The sequence below is a fragment of the Mustelus asterias genome, chromosome 8 (genome assembly GCF_964213995.1).
Source record: "Mustelus asterias chromosome 8, sMusAst1.hap1.1, whole genome shotgun sequence".
NCBI lineage: Eukaryota > Metazoa > Chordata > Chondrichthyes > Carcharhiniformes > Triakidae > Mustelus > Mustelus asterias.
This window is the reverse complement of record NC_135808.1, coordinates 22,952,285-22,971,938: the sequence shown is the minus strand read 5'-3', so window position 1 is coordinate 22,971,938 and position 19,654 is coordinate 22,952,285. Positions and strand designations below refer to the sequence as shown.

Genomic DNA, 19,654 nt, shown 5'->3' with positions numbered 1-19,654 from the left:
CATTTGGTACGAAGAATAAAGGAGCTGAATTTAATTTGAAGGGAGAAAGGAAGCACAGAAGAATGTAGGAGCCTTCATACCTAAATCACAGAAAGCCAGCACGCCAATTCAGCAGATATGAGGGAAGATAAATGGAATGTTTGCCTTTATTTAAAAGGGAATGGAGTACAAAATAGGGAAGTCTTGCTAAAGACTAGTTACACCACATCTGGAATAGTGTGAATATTTTTGGTCCCCTTATATAAGGAAAGATGTACTGGTGTTGAAGGCAGTCCAGAACATGTTCACTCGGTTGATCCCGGGTATGAGGGATTTACATATGAGGAAGAATGCAAACTGTATGGAGAACATAGACAGCTGCAAAGAGATTAGGACAAGTTAAGCGGATGGGCTGCAAGGTGGCAGATGGGGTGTAACGGGGGTCAGTGTGGGGTTACACTTTGTCTCCTGCCAACACAATATGGCCTTCTGCGCATTCACACTGGCCCAGACAGACATCACTCTGCTGAACCCAGCCTGCCAGAAGGCCTTTAAATTGATACATGTCCATCCTTCAGGCCATTGACAAGGTACCACACAGTAGGTTATTGCAAAAGGTTAAATCTCACGGCATCCAGGGTGAGGGAGCCAAATGGATACAAAATTGGCTTGATGACAGAAGACAGAGGGTAGTTGTAGAGGGTTGTTTTTCAAACTGGACGCCTGTGACCAGTGATGTGCCTCAGGGATCGGTGTTGGGTCCACTGTTATTTGTCATTTATATCAATGATTTGGATGAGAATTTAGTAGGCGTGGTTAATAAGTTTGCAGATGACACCAAGATTGGTGGCATAGTGGACAGTGAAGAAGGTTATCTAGGATTGCAGCGGGATCTTGATCAATTGGGCCAGTGGGCTGATGATTGGCAGATGGAGTTTAATTTAGATAAATGCCAGTGATGCATTTTGGTCGATCGAACCAGGGCAGGACTTAGTCAGTTAATGGTAGGGCGTTGGGGAGAGTTACAGAACAAAGAGATCTGGGGGTACATGTTCATAGGTGGACAGAGTGGTGAAAAGACATTCGGCATGCTTGGTTTCATCGGTCAGAATATTGAATATTGAATACAGGAGTTGTGATGTCATAGAAATCAAAGAAATCCTACAGTGCAGAAGGAGGCCATTCGGCCCATCGATTCTGCACTGACCACAATCCCACCCAGGCCCTGCCCCCATATCCCTACATATTTACCCGCTAATCCCTCTAACCTACACATCTCAGGACACTAAGGGGCAATTTTAGCATGGCCAATCAACCTAACCCGCACATCTTTGGACTTGCTAAAGTTCTACAAGACATTGGTAAGACCACACTTGGAATACTGTGTACAGTTCTGGTCACCCTATTATAGAAAGGATATTATTAAACTAGAAAGAGTGCAGAAGAGATTTACTCGGATGCTACCGGGACTTGATGTCCTTCCCTCTGTCACTGTATCAAATTCCTTTTAGCTGATTCTACCCGGCAACTCATGATGTCATCAGCTGTATTTACCTGATTGGACAATGTAATTGAGGCAGCTTGTTTGAGAAATTGTTTTCTGCCGGAGACTGATGACTCACTGAATCTCTTTATTCTGATTGGCTCCAAAATAGGATTGAGGCTCAGTGCGAACAGGAAAAGACAGAAGGAGTGAGTTGGGAAAATGGCCTTTCTTTGAAAAAGAGTTTCCTCCAATTGTTTCTCCCAACATGAGGGAAGCAACAATGATTGGACTGATAGAGCTGGTCCTTCTGTGTGGAGAGGTGTCTACAGGTGAGCGATGTGGTGTGAGAGGGGCAATGTCAGGCTGGGTACTGGGGCATTAACCCTGGGTCAGTGAGTGATGGGGTGTGAGAGGAACAATATCTGACTGGGTACTGGGTCTGTAGAAGGAGCAAAATTGTAGATTGTGAGGGAAATAAGGGCAGGGACATGAGGCTGGAGAGTTAAGAGAGAGACCGAGAGAGGGAGGGTTTGGAGGAATACACCACATGCATCAAGAAATCTAAACTTCCTGTGACAATAGCAACCTGTGAGCTGTGCAGGAAGGATCAAGAAGGTTCATGTCTCTGCCCTCACCAAAGTTGCCCCCAGTCCATCTCCCAGTCCACCCCCTAGATATTCTCCTGTGGTGAATGAGTTAGAGGAAGAATCAGAGAATCCCGACAGTGCAGAAGGAACCCATTGAGTCTCCACCAACCCTCTGACAGAATATCTTAACCACACCCACGGAGAGAATGTGCAAACTCCACAGGGACAGTCACCCAAGGCCAGAATTGAAACTGGGTCCCTGGCGCTGTGAGGCAGCAGTGCTAACCTCACTTTTGTTGACAGCTCAAGGAATAGTGTTCACTTGATTTCACCACTTGAGCTTGAGAAGGCTGGTTAGGCTGCTTAGTGAACGGAAAGGCTCTTGGCAAGAATGGAATCCCAGCAGGAAAAGAGCCATCAATTCCCACACCTTTATGAGCAGCTCCCTCTGCTGGAAAATAGACTGAGTTCCATCACACTGTTTACAGACAATATGCTGCAGAGAAGACTAATCGAGGAGCCTGCGACAACTACAGAGGCATCACACTCCTTATTTTCACAGGAAAGGCCACAGGCTAAGTCACAGATGTATCATTCCGGACTCGGACTGCTCAGTCTGCAGTTATATTCCTGAGTCACTCTGAGGGAAGGACATTCAAGCCCCACCCAGAGTAGAGTCTGAGTCCTCATCTCCCTTAGTGTTTTTTCCAAGGAGTGTTGAACATGGAGAGATACTGATTCCTCAGCTGGGGGAGGATTTTCGGTAACAATCAAATAGAGGTTTTGCTGCCGAAGTTTGACTGAATACCTGAGACCTCATCGGGTCCAGAAACGTTTCTAAGGGGAACGCCATTCCCAGTGAAGATTACTGTGCCAAAGCGTCTGGTGGGTCCACCCTGCCAGTGAGACAGGTCATACCCAGATCCACCCTGCCAGTGAGACAGGTCATCCCCGGATACACCCTGCCAGTGAGACAGCTCACACCCAGATCCACCCTGCCAGTGAGACAGGTCATCCCCGGGTACACCCTGCCACTTCGACAGGTCATCCCCGGAAACACCATGTCAGTGAGACAGGTCACACCCAGATCCACCCTGCCAGTGAGACAGATCATTCCCGGATACACGCTGCCAGTGAGACAGGTCATCCCTGGAAACAGCCTGCCACTGAGACAGGTCATCCCCGGGTTCACCCTGCCAATGAGACTGGTCACCCCTCGAGTTCACCCTGCCAGTGAGATAGGCCATAACCAGGGATGGGGAGGGTGGTTGCGACCTTTCACATCGTGTGTCACAGTGAGTATAACTCTGTCAGACTGTTGTTTCACCAGATTGTTGAAGAGTTCTCCAATTTTGACACAAATATCAGTGAGGTGGATTTTACCAGGTCAATGGGGCACAACGCTCTGGTTCTGGTGTTCACACCCTGATGTCTCTCTCTCTCTCTCTGGGTGTTGGTGTTTTGGGGTTCACACCCTGATGTCTCTCTCTCTCTCTCTGGGTGTTGGGTTTTGGGGTTCACACCCTGATGTCTCTCACTCTCTGGGTGTTGGTATGTTGGCGTTCACACCCTGATGTCTCTCTCTCTCTGGGTGTTGGTGTTTTGGGTTCACACCCTGATGTCTCTCACTCTCTGGGTGTTGGTATGTTGGGGTTCACACCCTGATGTCTCTCTCTCTCTGGGTGTTGGTGTTTTGGTGTTCACACCCTGATGTCTCTCTCTCTCTCTCTCTGGGTGTTGGTGTTTTGGGGTTCACACCCTGATGTCTCTCACTCTCTGGGTGTTGGTATGTTGGGGTTCACACCCTGATGTCTCTCTCTCTGGGTGTTGGTGTTTTGGGGTTCACACCCTGATGTCTCTCTCTTTCTCTATATTTCAGGCTCTCACTCTCTCCGGTATTTCCTCACGGGAATGACTCCAATCCCGGGTTTCCCGGAGTTTGTGGTTGTCGGTTATGTGGACGATATCCAGTTTGTGACATATGACAGTGATCGGAAGGAGGTGATTCACCCGGAGCGGTGGATGGTGGAGGGCGATGGGTCTGAGTTTTGGGAGCAGAAGATGATGCTCGTACGGGAGGGGGAGATGCATTTCAAAACTAGTATTCCGACCCTCATGTCCCGGACCAACCAGACAGGAGGTGAGTCCTCACTCTGCCCCATATATAAAAGCAGAATACTGCGGATGCTGGAATCTGAATCCAAAACAGAAAATGCTGGAAAACCTCAGCAGGTCTGACAGCATCTGTGGAGAGAGAACAGAGCTAACATTTCAGGTCTGGATGACACTTTGTCAGACCTGGCTCTTGGGGTCCAGCTTGTAATGAAGAGAAATCCAGCTTGTAATGAAGAGAAACCCAGAGTGGATCAGGAGCTGGGAGCCAGAGGCTGATTGGCTGCGATTGGAGATGTGACAGTAAATGTGATTGGCTGTGTGTGTGGAGGGATTATGTCCAAGTGAGACTGGCTCTGATTGGATGTGCATGTCGGACATGGGCCCGCTCTGTGTAACTGGCTCTGATTGGCAGTCTACTATGTAGTGGGAAGCGCCTCTCAGTGTAACTGGATTTGATTCGCTGTTTCTACAGAGGGTGGGGCCAATCAGTGGGACTGGCTATGATTGGCTGTGGAGGTGGGATCTCCCATTGGGACTGGCACTGATTGGCTGTTTGTGTTTCTGATCCACAGGGATCCATGTCTTCCAGATGATGACTGGCTGTGAACTGAGCGATGATGGGACCACAAGTGGATTCAACCAGTACGCGTGGAATGGACAAGATTTTATCAGCTTCGACAAGGATCACATGGTGTGGGTGACTCCGGTCCCCTGGGGGGAGAGCATCAAAAACATCTGGGATCAGGATGTCATCGTCAAAAGGCGATTTAAACATTACCTGGAGGGGGAGTGTATCGAATGGCTGAGGAAATATCTGAAATATGGACAAAAACTTCTGAGAGTCGGTGAGTGAGGAGGGAGTGAGAGTCGGTGAGTGAGGGGGAGGGAGAGTTGGTGAGTGAGGGGTGAGTGAGGGGGGAGTGAGAGTCGGTGAGTGAGGGGGGAGTGAGAGTCGGTGAATGAGGGGGAGTGAGAGTCGGTGAGTGAGGGGGAGGGAGAGTCGGTGAGTGAGGGGGGAGTGAGAGTCGCTGAGTGGGGGGGGAGTGAGAGTCGGTGAGTGAGGGGGGAGTGGGAGTCGGTGAGTGAGGTGGGAGTCGGGGAGTGAGAGTCGGTGAGTGAGGGGGGAGTGAGAGTCGGTGAGTGAGGGGGGAGTGAGAGTCGGTGAGTGAGGGGGGAGTGAGAGTCGGTGAGCGAGGGGGGAGTGAGAGTCGGTGAGTGACGGGGGAGTGAGAGTCGGTGAGTGACGGGGGAGTGAGAGTCGGTGAGTGAGGGGGGAGTGAGAGTCGGTGAGTGAGGGGGGAGTGAGAGTCGGTGAGTGAGGGGGGAGTGAGAGTCGGTGAGTGAGAGGGGGAGTGAGAGTCGGTGAGTGAGGGGGGAGTGAGAGTCGGTGAGTGAGGGGGGGAGTGAGAGTCGGTGAAGGGGGTGATGCCGGGACTCTCTATCTCGAAGTTCCTGTACTGACTCCTCTTTCTTTCTCTCTCAGTTGCCCCCGTCGTGTCCTTTACCCGTCTGGGTGATTCTAACCGGCTGTCCTGTGCCGTCACCGGGTTTTACCCTCAAGCCATCGAGGTGAATCTGTGGAGAGACGGAGTGGTGATTGATGAGACTCTGTCCACTGGGATCTTACCCAATCCCGACAGCACCTACCAGATCCGGAAATGGGTCGAGTTTGATCCAGAGGACCAGGCCGAGTATTCCTGTCGGGTGGAACACAGCGGGATGAAGGAGACACTGGTGGTGATTTACGGTAAGACTGTTTCTCACTGTTAGAGAGGACCCAGCCTCAGACCAGGATCACAGGAGGGGAGGGTCAGTGCTGAGCTGTCAGCCCAGATACAGAGAGAGGGAAATAAATATTAATTTTCCATGCATAATATACAATGGCCATTAGTGCAAATTAATTGTACGTCGAGGATTTGATATGAAACATGCCCCATTGAGTCCTGGGAAACTACAGAATGACAAGGCCCAGAGTAACCTGGGATTTCTCAGTATGACATAATACAGTGTATCATGGGATATTACGGTAGTCATGATGTGGAGATGCCGGTGTTGGACTGGGGTAAACACAGTAAGAAGTCTCACAACACCAGGTTAAAGTCCAACAGGTTTATTTGGTAGCAGAAGCCACTAGCTTTCAGAGCACTGCTCCTTCGCCAGGTGAGTGGGAGTTCTGTTCACAAACAGGGCATATAAAGACACAAACTCAATTTACAAAATAATGGTTGGAATGCGAGTCTTTACAGGTAATCAAGTCTTAAAGGTACAGACAATGTGAGTGGAGAGAGCGTTAAGCACAGGTTAAAGGGATGTGTATTGTCTCCAGCCAGGACAGTTAATGAGATTTTGCAAGCCCAGGCAAGTCGTGGGGCTCACAGATAGTGTGACACGAACCCAAGATCCCGGTTGAGGCCGTCCTCATGTGTGCGGAACTTGGCGATCAGTCTCTGCTCAGCAATTCTGCGTTGTCGTGTGTCGTGAAGGCCGCCTTGGAGAACGCTTACCCGAATATCAGAGGCAGAATGCCCGTGACTGCTGAAGTCTTCCCCAACAGGAAGAGAACAGTCTTGCCTGGTGATTGTCGAGCGGTGTTCATTCATCTGTTGTCGTAGTGTCTGCATGGTTTCCCCAATGTACCATGCCTCGGGACATCCTTTCCTGCAACGTATCAGGTAGACAACGTTGGCCGAGTTGAAAGTGTATGTACCGTGTACCTGGTGGATGGTGTTCTCACGTGAGATGATAGCATCCGCGTCTTGCAGAGTGGCTGTGGCAGGGTTGTGTGGTGTCGTGGTCACTGTTCTCCTGAAGGCTGGGTAGTTTGATGCGGACAATGGTCTGTTTGAGGTTGTGCGGTTGTTTGAAGGCAAGAAGTGGGGGTGTGGGAATGGCCTTGGCAAGATGTTCGTCTTCATCGATGACATGTTGAAGGCTCCGGAGAAGATGTCGTAGCTTCTCCACTCCGGGGAAGTACTGGACGACGAAGGGTACTTTGTCCGCCGTGTCCCATGTTTGTCTTCTGAGGAGGTCGGTGCGGTTTTTCGCTGTGGCGCATCGGAACTGTCGATCAATTAGTCGAGCGCCATATCCTGTCCTTATGAGGGCATCTTTCAGCGTCTGGAGGTGTCTGTTGCGATCCTCCTCATCTGAGCAGATCCTGTGAATACGGAGGGCTTGTCCGTAGGGGATGGCTGCTTTAACGTGTTTAGGGTGGAAGCTGGAGAAGTGGAGCATCGTGGGATGCTCAGGACCTTCAACCAACGCTATACACTAAATACATCGATGACATTTTCTTCCTTTGGATTCATGGCGAACAGTCACTGAAACAATGATATGATGTCATCAACAAGTTCTATCCCACCATCAGACTCACCATGGACTATCCAGAATTGCTTGCACTCTTGGACACACGCATCTCCATCAAGGACGGTCACCTCAGCACTTCACTGTACCGCAAGCCCACGGATAACCTCACGATGCTCCACTTCCCCAGCTTCCACCCTAAACACGTTAAAGAAGCCATCCCCTACAGACAGGCCCTCCGTATACACAGGGTGTGCTCAGTTGCCTTCAAACAACTGCACAACCTCAAACAGACCATTGTCTGCAGCAAACTACCCAGCCTTCAGGAGAACAGTGACCACGACACCACACAACCCTGCCACAGCAACCTCTGCAAGATGTGCCGGATCATCAACACGGATGCCATCATCTCACGTGAGAACATCATCCACCAGGTACATGGTACATACACTTGCAACTCGGCCAACGTTGTCTACCTGATACATTGCAGGAAAGGATGTCTCGAGACATGGTACATTGGGGAGACCATGCAGACGCTACGATAACGGATAAATGAACACCGCTCGAGAATCACCAGGCAGGAGTGTTCTCTTCCTGTTGGGGAACACTTCAGCAGTCACGGGCATTCAGCCTCTGATCTTCGAGTAAGCGTTCTCCAAGGCGGCCTTCACAACACATGACAACGCAGAATCGCTGAGCAAAAACTGATAGCCAAGTTCCTCACATATGGGGACAGCCTCAACCAGGATTTTGGGTTCATGTCACACTATCTGTGACCCCCACGACTTGCCTGGGCTTGCAAAATCTCACTAACTGTCCTGGCTGGAGACAATACACATCTCTTTAACCTGTGCTTAACCCTCTCTCCACTCACATTGTCTGTACCTTTAAGACTTGATTAGCTGTAAAGACTTGCATTCCAACCATTATTTTGTAAATTGAGTTTGTGTCTTTATATGCCCTGTTTGTGAACAGAACTCCCACTCACCTGATGAAGGGGCAGTGCTCCGAAAGCTTGTGGCTTCTGCTACCTGTTGGACTTTAACCTGGTGTTGTGAGACTTCTTACTGTGCTTACCCCAGTCCAACACCGGCAGCTCCACATCATTATTACAGTACAACAGTGCCCGGTGCATCCTGGGATATTACAGTACAACAAAGCCCAGTGCATCCTGGAAGTTTAGTTCAGTCAGATTAAATCAGAGTTTCAGAAAAATAATGGAACTCCTTCTATTGGAGAGAATTCATGAAAATCTAGAAATCAAATAACATAACAATGAATCATCAGCATGGATTTTGAAATGGAAAATCTTATTTTACTCCACTTTGTGAATTTTGTGAGGATGTAACAGAGGGAGGAGTCAATGGTAATGTAATGGATGTAATTTAATATGATTTTTCAAATGAAATCGATAAGGTGACTGGTGATAGACGAATGGATAAGGTCAGAGAATGTGGAGTTAGGGATAAGTGACAGAATGGATCACTCACTGACTTTGAGACAGAAAGCAGAGAGTGTGAGTAAAGGGAGTTATTCAGAGTGACGGAAGGTGGGAAATGGTGTCCCACAAGGATCAGTGCTGGGATCATCGCTGTTCACAACTTACACTCCATAACTTGGATATTGGAATCAAAAATACCATTTCTTAATTTGCAGATGGCACCAAATTGGGGGAATTATTTGATATTGAGGAGAACTGCAGGTAATTCGTAGGACATTAATAAAATTGTAGAATGGGCAAATAATTGGTGTCTGGAGTTCAGCACAGATAAACGTGAGGTAGTTTTCTGTTAAGGATGGATAAGGAGGTCACTTATTACGAGGAAGGTGTCAGTCTGGATGGGATTGAGGAACAAAGGGATCTGGGTGGATAAATACACCAATCAGTAACAGGTTAGACAAGGCCATAAACAAAACAAACAGAAAACCAGGTTTCATTTCTCGAGCGATAGAATTGTACATGAGTAATTACAATTTGTACAATTGTAAGTTATTGCTAAACCTTTATCAAAATTGGTTAGACCACATTTAGAGATTGTGTGCAGTTCCAGTCACCATTTCACACAAAGGATATAGAGTCAGGGGAGAGAGTGTGGAGAAGATTTACAGAGATGATTCCAGAAATGAGTGGGTGGACATCTCAGGAAAGGATTGACCGGCTGGGTCTCTGCTCTCGGGAAAACAGAAGGCTGAGGGTTGACCTAATCGAGGATGTAAAATTCTGAAAGGTTTTCATCGACAGGATACAGAGATAATGTCTCCTCTTGTGGGAAGATCGTAACAAGAGGTCATCAATACAAGATACTCACCAAGAAACCCAGTGGGGAATTCATGAAACCTCTTCACCCAAAGAGTGATGAGAAACCTCTTCACCCAAAGAGTGATGAGAATGTGGGGCTCGCTGCCGCAGGGAGTGGCTGAACTGAACAGTATAGTTTAAGGGGAAGATAGACAGGTCACTGAGAGAGAAGGGAATAGGTAGTTAAGATGGTGGAATTAGATGTGGAAAGACGGGAAGAGGTTCAGGTGGAACATTAACACCAGCATCAGCTGGATGGGCTGAAAGGTTGTTTTCTGTGTCGTATATCCTGTGTTTCCTAATTCTCTCTCTCGCTCTCTGATTTCTTTCTTTCTCTCCGATTCATTCTCTCTCCATCACTCTCGTATTCTCTTCCACTCTTCTCTTCCTATCTCTCCCACTGTCTCCTATTCTCTCCCACTCTGTCTCCCTCTGATGTACACTTATCCCTCTCCCTGATTCACTCAGTCTCTCTGATTCTCTCTCTCTAACAGAACCAAAGTCTCGCTCCCAGGTTGCTGTTACTGTCGGGATTGTGGTTGGGGTCCTCGTGCTCATCACTCTCATCATTGTGGCTGTCGTCATCTACAACAAGAAAGGTAGGAATTGGAGGGAAAAGAGCGGTGGGTGAACTGTAGTGGATCCAGGCAGTCCGGGAGGCTGGAATTGATTCGTGCCATGACTAGCCTTTCGAATCATTTCATAATGATGGATGTCAGATCCACCGGATGACAGCTCACTGGGGGCAGGGATTCCGGGAGAGTATTCCAGGGTGGCGGTGGCTCAGGCTGTGGGTCGCAGGTTGGTGTGGGGGTGGGGAGGGGGGGTGGTGGGTGGGTGGAAGAGCTGCAGGGTGGGGACAGGGACAGTTAGGAGCTCATGATGAAGGGGGAGTGTCAGCATTGTGGGAAGGGTCTCAAATTGGATGTGGAGTTCAGGGTATCAGTGAGGGCTCAGCTAAGAGTGAGGGTCTAGGGACAGGATGGGAGTGAGGGTCCAGGGTCAGAGTGGGAGTGAGGGTCTTGTGTCAGGGTGGGAGTGAGGGTCTCGGGTCGTGGTGGGAGTGAGGGTTCAGAATTGTGTTGTCGGGGCTCAGTACGAGCGAGAGTTCCAGCCTCTGTCTCTGATTTTCTCTCAGTCTCGTCACTCACTGAGCATTCCATGTTTTACAGGGAGAGGGAAGAGTGACTACAATCCTGCAAATAGTAAGCTGATCATCAAACATTGTCCCTGTGCCACTGTGTACATTATTGTTCATTCTGTTTCAAATATAGTGTGTGTGTGTGTGTGCGCGTGCGTGCATCGTGCGTTTCTGTGTGGGTGTGTGGGCTTCTGTGTGTCGCCGTTAGTATGGGTGTGTGAGAACCTCTTCCTCTGTGTCTGTCTGTCTTTGTCTCTCTCATTCTCTCTTTATCATATCCACAGTCTCTGCCTCTGTCTCTCTGATGTTGAACAATGTTTTAACACCTCTTCTTCCTTTAACAGCTTCTGATGATGGGGATTCCTCACCCAGACCCTCCACAAGTACCTGAGGTATGAACTGTGTTGATAAATATTGGGAGCTGATCCTTCTAACTGGGATATTCCCGCTGGATTTAGCTGTACAATCGGGTGGGTGGGATGTGAGCTCAGTGTCTGTCTCTCGCTGCATCGTCACTAAAGAGCAGCTCATCCAATCCAACACTGAGCTTTGAGACTGGCCTTCTGGAGACGGCTGCTCCTGTACAGTCTGAGGGTGGAGACATTGTGTGTTTTGACCTGTAGAGACATCCGGAAACATCTCACCCTGGACAGCCTCCTCTGAGCTGCTCAATTTCCTGAAGGAATTTGTAACTCCCAGACTTTTCCCTGAAGTTGGTCACTGAGCTGTGCCGCTCCCACAGGTTTTTATTTTAGTCGTGTTTTGTGATGAGTCTGATCATTAGCTGGATGTTTGGGGTGTGCAGTAGAGTTTAGGAGTTAAGCTGGTGTTTGGTGGTCTGATGGGATTAGCTGTGTTTGGTACTCTATTGGGTTTAGCTGGTGTTTGCGGCTCTGATGGGTTTAGCTGGTGTTTAGGGTCCTGATGGGTTTAGCTGGTGTTTGGGGTTCTGATGGGTTTAGCTGTTGTTTGGGGGTCTGATGGGTTTTGCTGGTGTTTGGGGGTCTGATGGGTTTAGCTTGTGTTTGGGGGTCTGATGGGTTTTGCTGGTGTTTGGGGGTCTGATGAGTTAAGCTGGTGTTTGGTGGTCTGATGGGATTAGCTGGTGTTTGGTGCTCTACTGGGTTTAGCTGGTGTTTGCGACTCTGATGGGTTTAGCTGGTGTTTGGGGTCCTGATGGGTTTAGCTGGTGTTTGGGGTTCTGATGGGTTTGGCTGTTGTTTGGGGGTCTGATGGGTTTTGCTGGTGTTTGGGGGTCTGATGGGTTTAACCGATGTTAAGGAGTCTGATGGGTTTAGCTGGTGTTTGGGGATCTGATGGGTTTTGCTGGTGTTTGGGGGTCTGATAGGTTTTAAGAACAAAGAACAATAAAGCACAGGAACAGGCCCTTCGGCCCTCCAAGCCCGTGCAGCTCCCTGGTCCAAACTAGACCATTCTTTTGTATCCCTCCATTCCCACTCCGTTCATATGGCTATCTAGACAAGTCTTAAACATTCCCCAGTGTGTCCGCCTCCACCACCTTGCCTGGCAGCACATTCCAGGCCCCCACCACCCTCTGTGTAAAATATGTCCTTCTGATATCTGTGTTAAACCTCCACCCCCCTTCACCTTGAACCTATGACCCCTCGTGAACGTCACCACCGACCTGGGGAAAACCTTCCCACCGTTCACCCTATCTATGCCTTTCATAATTTTATACACCTCTATTAAGTCTCCCCTCATCCTCCGTCTTTCCAGGGAGAACAACCCCAGTTTACCCAATCTCTCCTCATTACTAAGCCCCTCCATACCAGGCAACATCCTGGTAAACCTCCTCTGCACTCTCTCCAAAGCCTCCACGTCCTTCTGGTAGTGTGGCGACCAGAACTGGACGCAGTATTCCAAATGTGGCCGAACCAACGTTTTATACATCTGCAACATCAGACCCCAACTTTTATACTCTATGCCCCATCCTATAAAGGCAAGCATGCCATATGTCTTCTTCACCACCTTCTCCACCTGTGACGTCACCTTCAAGGATCTGTGGACTTGCACACCCAGGTCCCCCTGCGTATCTACACCCTTTATGGTTCTGCCATTTATCGTACAGCTCCTCCCTACATTATTTCTACCAAAATGCATCACTTCGCATTCATCAGGATTGAACTCCATCTGCCATTTCTTTGCCCAAATTTCCAGCCTATCTATATCCTTCTGTTGCTTCTGACAATGCTCCTCACTATCTGCAAGTCCTGCCAACTTTGTGTCGTCCGCAAACTTACTGATCACCCCAGTTACACCTTCTTCCAGATCGTTTATATAAATCACAAAAAGCAGAGGTCCCCATACAGAGCCCTGCGGAACACCACGAGTCACAGGCCTCCAGCCGGAAAAAGACCCTTCCACTACCACCCTCTGTCTTCTGTGACCAAGCCAGTTCTCCACCCATCTAGCCACCTCCCCCTTTATCCCATGAGATCCAACCTTTTTCACCAGCCTATCATGAGGGATTTTGTTAAACGCTTTACCAAAGTCCATATAGACCACATCCACGGCCCTTCCCTCGTCAACCATTCTGGTCACTTCTTCAAAAAACTCCACCAGGTTAGTGAGGCATGACCTCCCTCTCACAAAACCATGCTGACTATCATTAATGAGTTTATTCCTTTCTAAATGCGCATACATCCTATCTCTAAGAATCTTCTCCAACAACTTCCCCACCACGGACGTCAAGCTTACCGGCCTATAATTACCCGGGTTATCCTTCCGACCCTTCTTAAATAACGGGTCCTCCAATTAGCTATCCTCCAATCCTCTGGGACCTCACCTGCGTCCAGTGACGAGACAATGATTTGCGTCAGAGGCCCAGTAATTTCATCTCTTGTCTCCCTGAGCAGCCTTGGATAGATTCCATCAGGCCCTGGGGATTTGTCAGTCTTTATATTCTCTAACAAACCTAACACTTCCTCTCTTATAATGGAGATTTTCTCCAATGGTTCAACATTCCCCTCCGAGACACTCCCAATCAACACATCCCTCTCCTTTGTGAATACTGACGCAAAGTCTTCATTTAGGATCTCCCCTACTTCTTTGGGCTCCAAGCATAATTCCCCACTTTTGTCCCTGAGAGGTCCGATTTTTTCCCTGACAACCCTTTTGTTCCTAACGTATGAATAAAATGCCTTGGGATTCTTCTTAATCCTGTCTGCCAAGGACATTTCGTGACCCCTTTTTGACCTTCTAATTCCCCATTTGAGTTCTTTCCTACTTTCTTTGTACTCCTCCAGAGCTCCCTCCGTTTTTAGCTGCCTGGACCTAACATACGCCTCTCTTTTCTTTTTGACCAGTCCCTCAATTTCCCTGGTTATCTACGGTTCTCGAATCCTACCCTTCCTTTCCTTTTTTACAGGCACATGCCTGTACTGTAGCCCTAACAACTGTTCCTTAAAAGACTGGTGTTTGGGGCTCCGACGGGTTTTGCTGGTGTTTGGGGGTCTGATGTGTTTCGCTGGTGTTTGGGGGTCAGATGGATTTTGCTGGTGTTTGGGGTCTGATGGGATTGGCTGATGTTTGGGGCTCTGATGGTTTTTGCTGGTGTTTGGAATTATGATGGGTTTAGCTGGTGTTTGGGGCTCTGATGGGTTCAGCTGGTGTTTGGGGCTCTGATGGGTTTAGTTGGTGTTTGGGGCTCTGATGGATTTAGCTGGTGTTTGGGGCTGTGATGGGTTTTGCTGGTGTTTGAGGGTCCGATGGGTTTTGCTGGTGTTTGGGGTTCTGATGATTTTGCTGGTGTTTGGGGCTCTGATGGGTTTAGCTGGTGTTTGGGGCTCTGATGGGTTTAGCTGGTGTTTGGGGCTCTGTTGGGTTTAGCTGGTGTTTGGGGCTCTTGTGGGTTTAGCTGGTGTTTCGGGGGTTTGATGGGTTTTGCTGGTGTTTGGGGGTCTGATGGGTTTAGCTGGTGTTTGGGGCTCTGATGGGTTTAGCTGGTGTTTGGGTCTCTGATGGGTTTAGCTGGTGTTTGGAATTATGATGGGTTTAGCTGGTGTTTGGGGCTCTGATGGGTTCAGCTGGTGTTTGGGGCTCTGATGGGTTTAGCTGGTGTTTGGGGCTCTGATGGGTTTAGCTGGTGTTTGGGGCTCTGATGGGTTTAGCTGGTGTTTGGGGATCTGATGGGTTTTATTGGTGTTTGAGGGTCTGATGGGTTTAGCTGGTGTTTGGGGATCTGATGGGTTTTGCTGGTGTTTGGGGCTGCGATGGGTTTTGCTGGTGTTTGAGGGTCCGATGGGTTTCGCTGGTGTTTGGGGTTCTGATGGGTTTTGCTGGTGTTTGGGGCTCTGATGGGTTTAGCTGGTGTTTGGTGCTCTGATGGGTTTAGCTGGTGTTTGGGGCTCTGTTGGGTTTAGCTTGTGTTTGGGGCTCTTGTGGGTTCAGCTGGTGTTTCGGGAGTTTGATGGGTTTTGCTGGTGTTTGGGGGTCTGATGGGTTTTGCTGGTGTTTGTGGTCACAGAGTCAAAGAGGTTTACAGCATGGAAACAGGCCCTTCGGTCCAACTTGTCCATGCCGCCCTTATATTTTTTTAAAACCCCGAAACTAATCCCAATTGCCCGCATTTGGCCCATATCCCTCTATACGCATCGTACCCATGTAACTATCTAAATGCTTTTTAAAAGATAAAATTGGACCCGCCTCTACTACTATCTCTGGCAGCTTGTTCCAGACACTCACTATCCTCTGTGTGAAAAAATTGCACCTCCTGGACACTTTTATATCTCTCCCCTCTCACCTTAAACCTATGCCCTCTAGTTTTAGACTCCCCGACCTTTGGGAAAAGATATTGCCTCTCTACCTTGTCTATGCCCCTCATTATTTTATAGACCTCTATAAGGTCACCCCTTAGCCTCCTACACTCCAGAGAAAAAAGTCCCAATCTATTCAGCCCCTCCTCATAACTCAATCCATCAAGTCCCGGTACCATCCGAGTAAATCTTTTCGGCACTCTTTCTAGTTTAATAATATCCTTTCTATAATAGGGTCACCAGAATTGCATACAGCATTCCAAGTGTGGCCTTACCAATTCCGTGTACAACTTCAACAAGACGTCCCAACTCCTGTATTCAATGTTCTGACCAATGAAACCAAGCATGCCGAATGCCTTCTTCACCACTCTGTCCACCTGTGACTCCACTTTCAAGGAGCTATGAACATGTACCCCTAGATCTCTTTGTTCTGTAACTCTCCCCAATGCCCGACCATTAACTGAGTAACTGCTACCCTGGTTCAATCTACCAAAATGCATCACCTCGCAGTTGTCTAAATTAAACTCCATCTGCCATTCGTCAGCCCACTGGCCCAATTGATCAAGATCACGCTGCAATTGGAGATAACCTTCCTCACTGTCCACCATGCCACCAATCTTGGTCTGATGGGTTTTGCTAGTGTTTGGGGTCTGCTGGGTTTAGCTGGTGTTTGGAGGTCTGATGGGATTTGCTGCTGGTGTGTGGTTGGAATGTTGAAGGATAGAATATTTATGATTGAGAGCGAGGCCATTCAGCCCATCATATCCCTTCCTGTTCATGAAGAACTCTCCTGCTTAATCTCACCTCATGTCCTTGATCTGTAGCTCTGTCGATCACAGCTCTTCAACTCGACGTCCAAGAATTGATTCAATGTGGTGAGAGTTTCTGCGTCTACCATCCTTTCAGACAGTGCTTCAGCTGTCGTCTGTCTGGTGTTGTTACAATTCTAGCAAAACCATTCTGCTGTCTGTCTCAACTGATGAAAGAAAAGCATGTTATGTACCTTCTTTACCATGTAATTAACCTGTCCTGAAAACTTTCCCAATCTGTGGACACGCACTCCTGGATCCCTCTGTTCCTCCACATTACTCATTATCCTCCCAGTTATTGGGGATTCCCTTTGCCTTGTTCATCCTCCCGAAATCCATCACCTCTCACTGCTCCGGACTGAATTCCATTTTCCAATGTTCTTCCCAACTGCCCAGACCATCTCTATCTTCCTGCAGTCTGAAGCTTTCCTCTTCACTAAAAACCAACACAGATAATATTTGTACCTCTGTCAACTTCTTTATCATTCCTGCTGCATTTGAATCTAAATGATTCACATGAACTACAAAAAGTGAGGCGTGAGTGCTGGGTCCTGTGGAACCCCCACTGGTAACAAGAAGTCTTGTTTAGGTCTGAGAAGTCTCTCAACATCAGGGTAAAATCCAATTCGGAATCACGAGCTTTCGGAGAACTGCTCCTTCGTCAGATGAGTGATGGTCAGTCCAACACCGGCATCTCCACATCATGGACATCATTCTAGTCGCAATCAACCCCTTAACCCTTTGCTTCCTGCCACTGAGCTAATTTGGGGTCTGATTTGTCAATATCTCTTGGATCTCGATGAGTTTTACATTTCTGACCAGCCTGCCATGTGGGACCTTGTCCAAAGCATGATTAAAATGCATGTTGACCATGTCCACCTCACTGCCCTCATCAACCCTCCTTCTCACCTCTTCCAAATTTTCAGTCAGAAAGCTTGAGATGAGCTCCCCTTAAATCCACGCTAACTTTCCTCGACTAATCTGTGCCTTTCTAAATGAAGGTTTGTACAGTTCCCCATAATTGGTTCCAACAATGTTCCCACTGCCGAAGTTACACTAACTGGTGTATAATTACTCAGATTGCCCCTTCTCTTTTCAATCCATGGTGTAATGTTGGCAGTCATTTAATCTTCTTCCACACTCCTGTAGCCCGGGAGGAATGATTCTGATGATCAGAGCCTCTGCAATTCCCTCCTTTGCTTCTTTTAACCCGGTGATTTACCATCTTTCAAAGTTATAAAATCCCTGAATACATCATCTCTTACAGTGTTTATCTGATGCAGTAATTCACACACTTCTTCTTTAAGTGTAATATCAGCATTGCTCCCTGTTTCCCAAAGACAGTGGCAATATATTTATTCACAACCTCAACACATTCTCCCTCCTCTCTCACAGACTATCTTATTGGTCTCCACCAGGCCTTACTCTTTCCTTATCCTTTTCTCTTCAGGTACTTAAAGAACATCCTTGGAGGTTCCTTGATTTTTCTTGCCAGTATTTTGTCGTGCCCCCTCTCCTTTCCCAGTATTCCTCTCTCTGTATCTCTTCCAGGTTTCTGCATTATTAGGCGTGAGGGGTCTGATGGATTTTGCTGCTGTTTTTTGTGGAGGTCTGATGGGTTTTGTTGGGTGTGTTCCAGCTCTGCTGGCTTTGCCTCAGTTTTTCTTTCTCATCCCCAGTGCCCTCCAGTGCATTCCAGGGTTTGTAATCCAGGAACACCAGTTCCCAAGAACAGCAGCAGGAGAGGATGAGAGAATGAGGGAAGATGTGATTTCATCAAGGTGACAGCGACCGACTGATTCAAGCTCCACATTTGTGATTCTGTTTAAATGGAACTGTGATGATGGTTAGGAAGTAATTGCTTTTTCTGGAGCTGCACTTTCTAAGCTATTCTGATCTGAGCTGTTTATTCTGCACAGTCACTGGAGGACGATCTTATGAAAAAAATTCTCTGTCCAGAAAGAGCATGAAAATGGGAGAGTTTCTGATCCGCCTTTTGGCGACTCCAAATCTACAATCTTATGCACTTGTTTCTCACCCTTGTAGGGGGAGGGGGCAGGTCTTAAATAACCAGAATGCTGCCTGAAAGCAGCAGAGGACACCATTGCGCATGTGCAGATCCCTCTGCTCTGAGCTACAGAGAGACCTGTCAGTCAGCCTCTGCTGCTTTCACCAGACCTCCATGGCCTAAACACGGACTCCCCAGCTGCCTAATGGAACCCTGATGGTCGGACCAATTGACCCCGTGACCCCCTACATGCCCGGACAGACCAAACCGCGCCTCTGGGACAGATTGAACCCCGTGACCCCCCTCCCCCCAATTCGGACCCACTTTCCCTGTCCATCCCACCACCGATCGCAATGCAGTAGCCCCCACTACTTCCCTCACTGATGGCAAATACTTAGTGGCAGTAGCCCCCTCACACCCCAAATTGCAAATGCATAGCGTGCAGCGCACCGCGCCCCCCCCCCCCCCCCCCCCCCGGCCCCCATCACCACAGGTTGGTCCCACCCCAGTAGAGCCCCCCTCCAAATCATCAGGCTCCACACCCTTCCCACTCCCACTGCCTGGTGGGCACTTCCAAGATACCAGGCTGGCACTGTCCGCAAGGCACTCCCCCCAACTTCTCGGGGTGGCTTCAATGGCTTCTGGATCCACTAGCGAGGCATCGGGTCTGGTCCCTGTTGTGATTCTCGCTGGAGTGAACCTCTCCCGTGAGGCCACAGAGACGAGAGCCCAGATGATTGCGCCGCGGGCTCGCTCATTTTGTTCATAACAGGTTTTGAATGTAGTCAAGTATTTTATTCAGCCTCGCGCCGCAATGTGTGAGAAATCGGGAGCGAATCTCATCTGTATTGAACTCATGAATTCCAATATCTTCTGCCCTTTCCTGATTTTTTCTTTTAATGTCTGTTATTCATTAGTGAGTGTGTTTATGTCACATCCCCCCTTCCCAAGCACTCTGTCTGGGGAAATAACAAACATTATTGAAATATCAGAGCCTTTGTATCAAACTGTCACCGCGATCTGACATTTGGAGCTGCAGATAAGTTTCCAATTCTTGTCACTGTTGGAAATATAGTTACACTTTGCAGTATTGGACACAATTGTTACCTGTGTGTGTTTTATTAAAACAACAGAAAAGGTTTATTCTGCTCG

At 48.3% G+C, this 19,654-nt stretch overlaps 1 protein-coding gene across 1 annotated transcript; it reads left to right on the top strand.

Annotated features, from left to right (window-relative positions):
* Positions 1-1,651: 1,651 nt before the first annotated feature.
* On the top strand, positions 1,652-19,643 carry LOC144496934 (class I histocompatibility antigen, F10 alpha chain-like). The gene is made up of 8 exons (XM_078217556.1): positions 1,652-1,794; positions 3,932-4,192; positions 4,740-5,012; positions 5,651-5,914; positions 10,264-10,368; positions 10,942-10,974; positions 11,255-11,302; positions 18,174-19,643. The coding sequence occupies exons 1-7, from the start codon at positions 1,731-1,733 to the stop codon at positions 11,299-11,301; spliced, it is 1,047 nt and encodes a 348-aa protein (XP_078073682.1). The 5' UTR covers positions 1,652-1,730; the 3' UTR covers position 11,302; positions 18,174-19,643.
* Positions 19,644-19,654: the final 11 nt, after the last annotated feature.

Coding starts and splice junctions, on each gene's coding strand:
- LOC144496934 (XM_078217556.1), top strand. CDS start 1,731: ATGAGGGAAGCAACAATGATTGGACTGATAGAGCTGGTCCTTCTGTGT. Junction 5,915..10,263: donor GACACTGGTGGTGATTTACG/GTAAGACTGTTT, acceptor TCTCTCTAACAG/AACCAAAGTCTCGCTCCCAG. Junction 10,975..11,254: donor TGACTACAATCCTGCAAATA/GTAAGCTGATCA, acceptor TTCCTTTAACAG/CTTCTGATGATGGGGATTCC.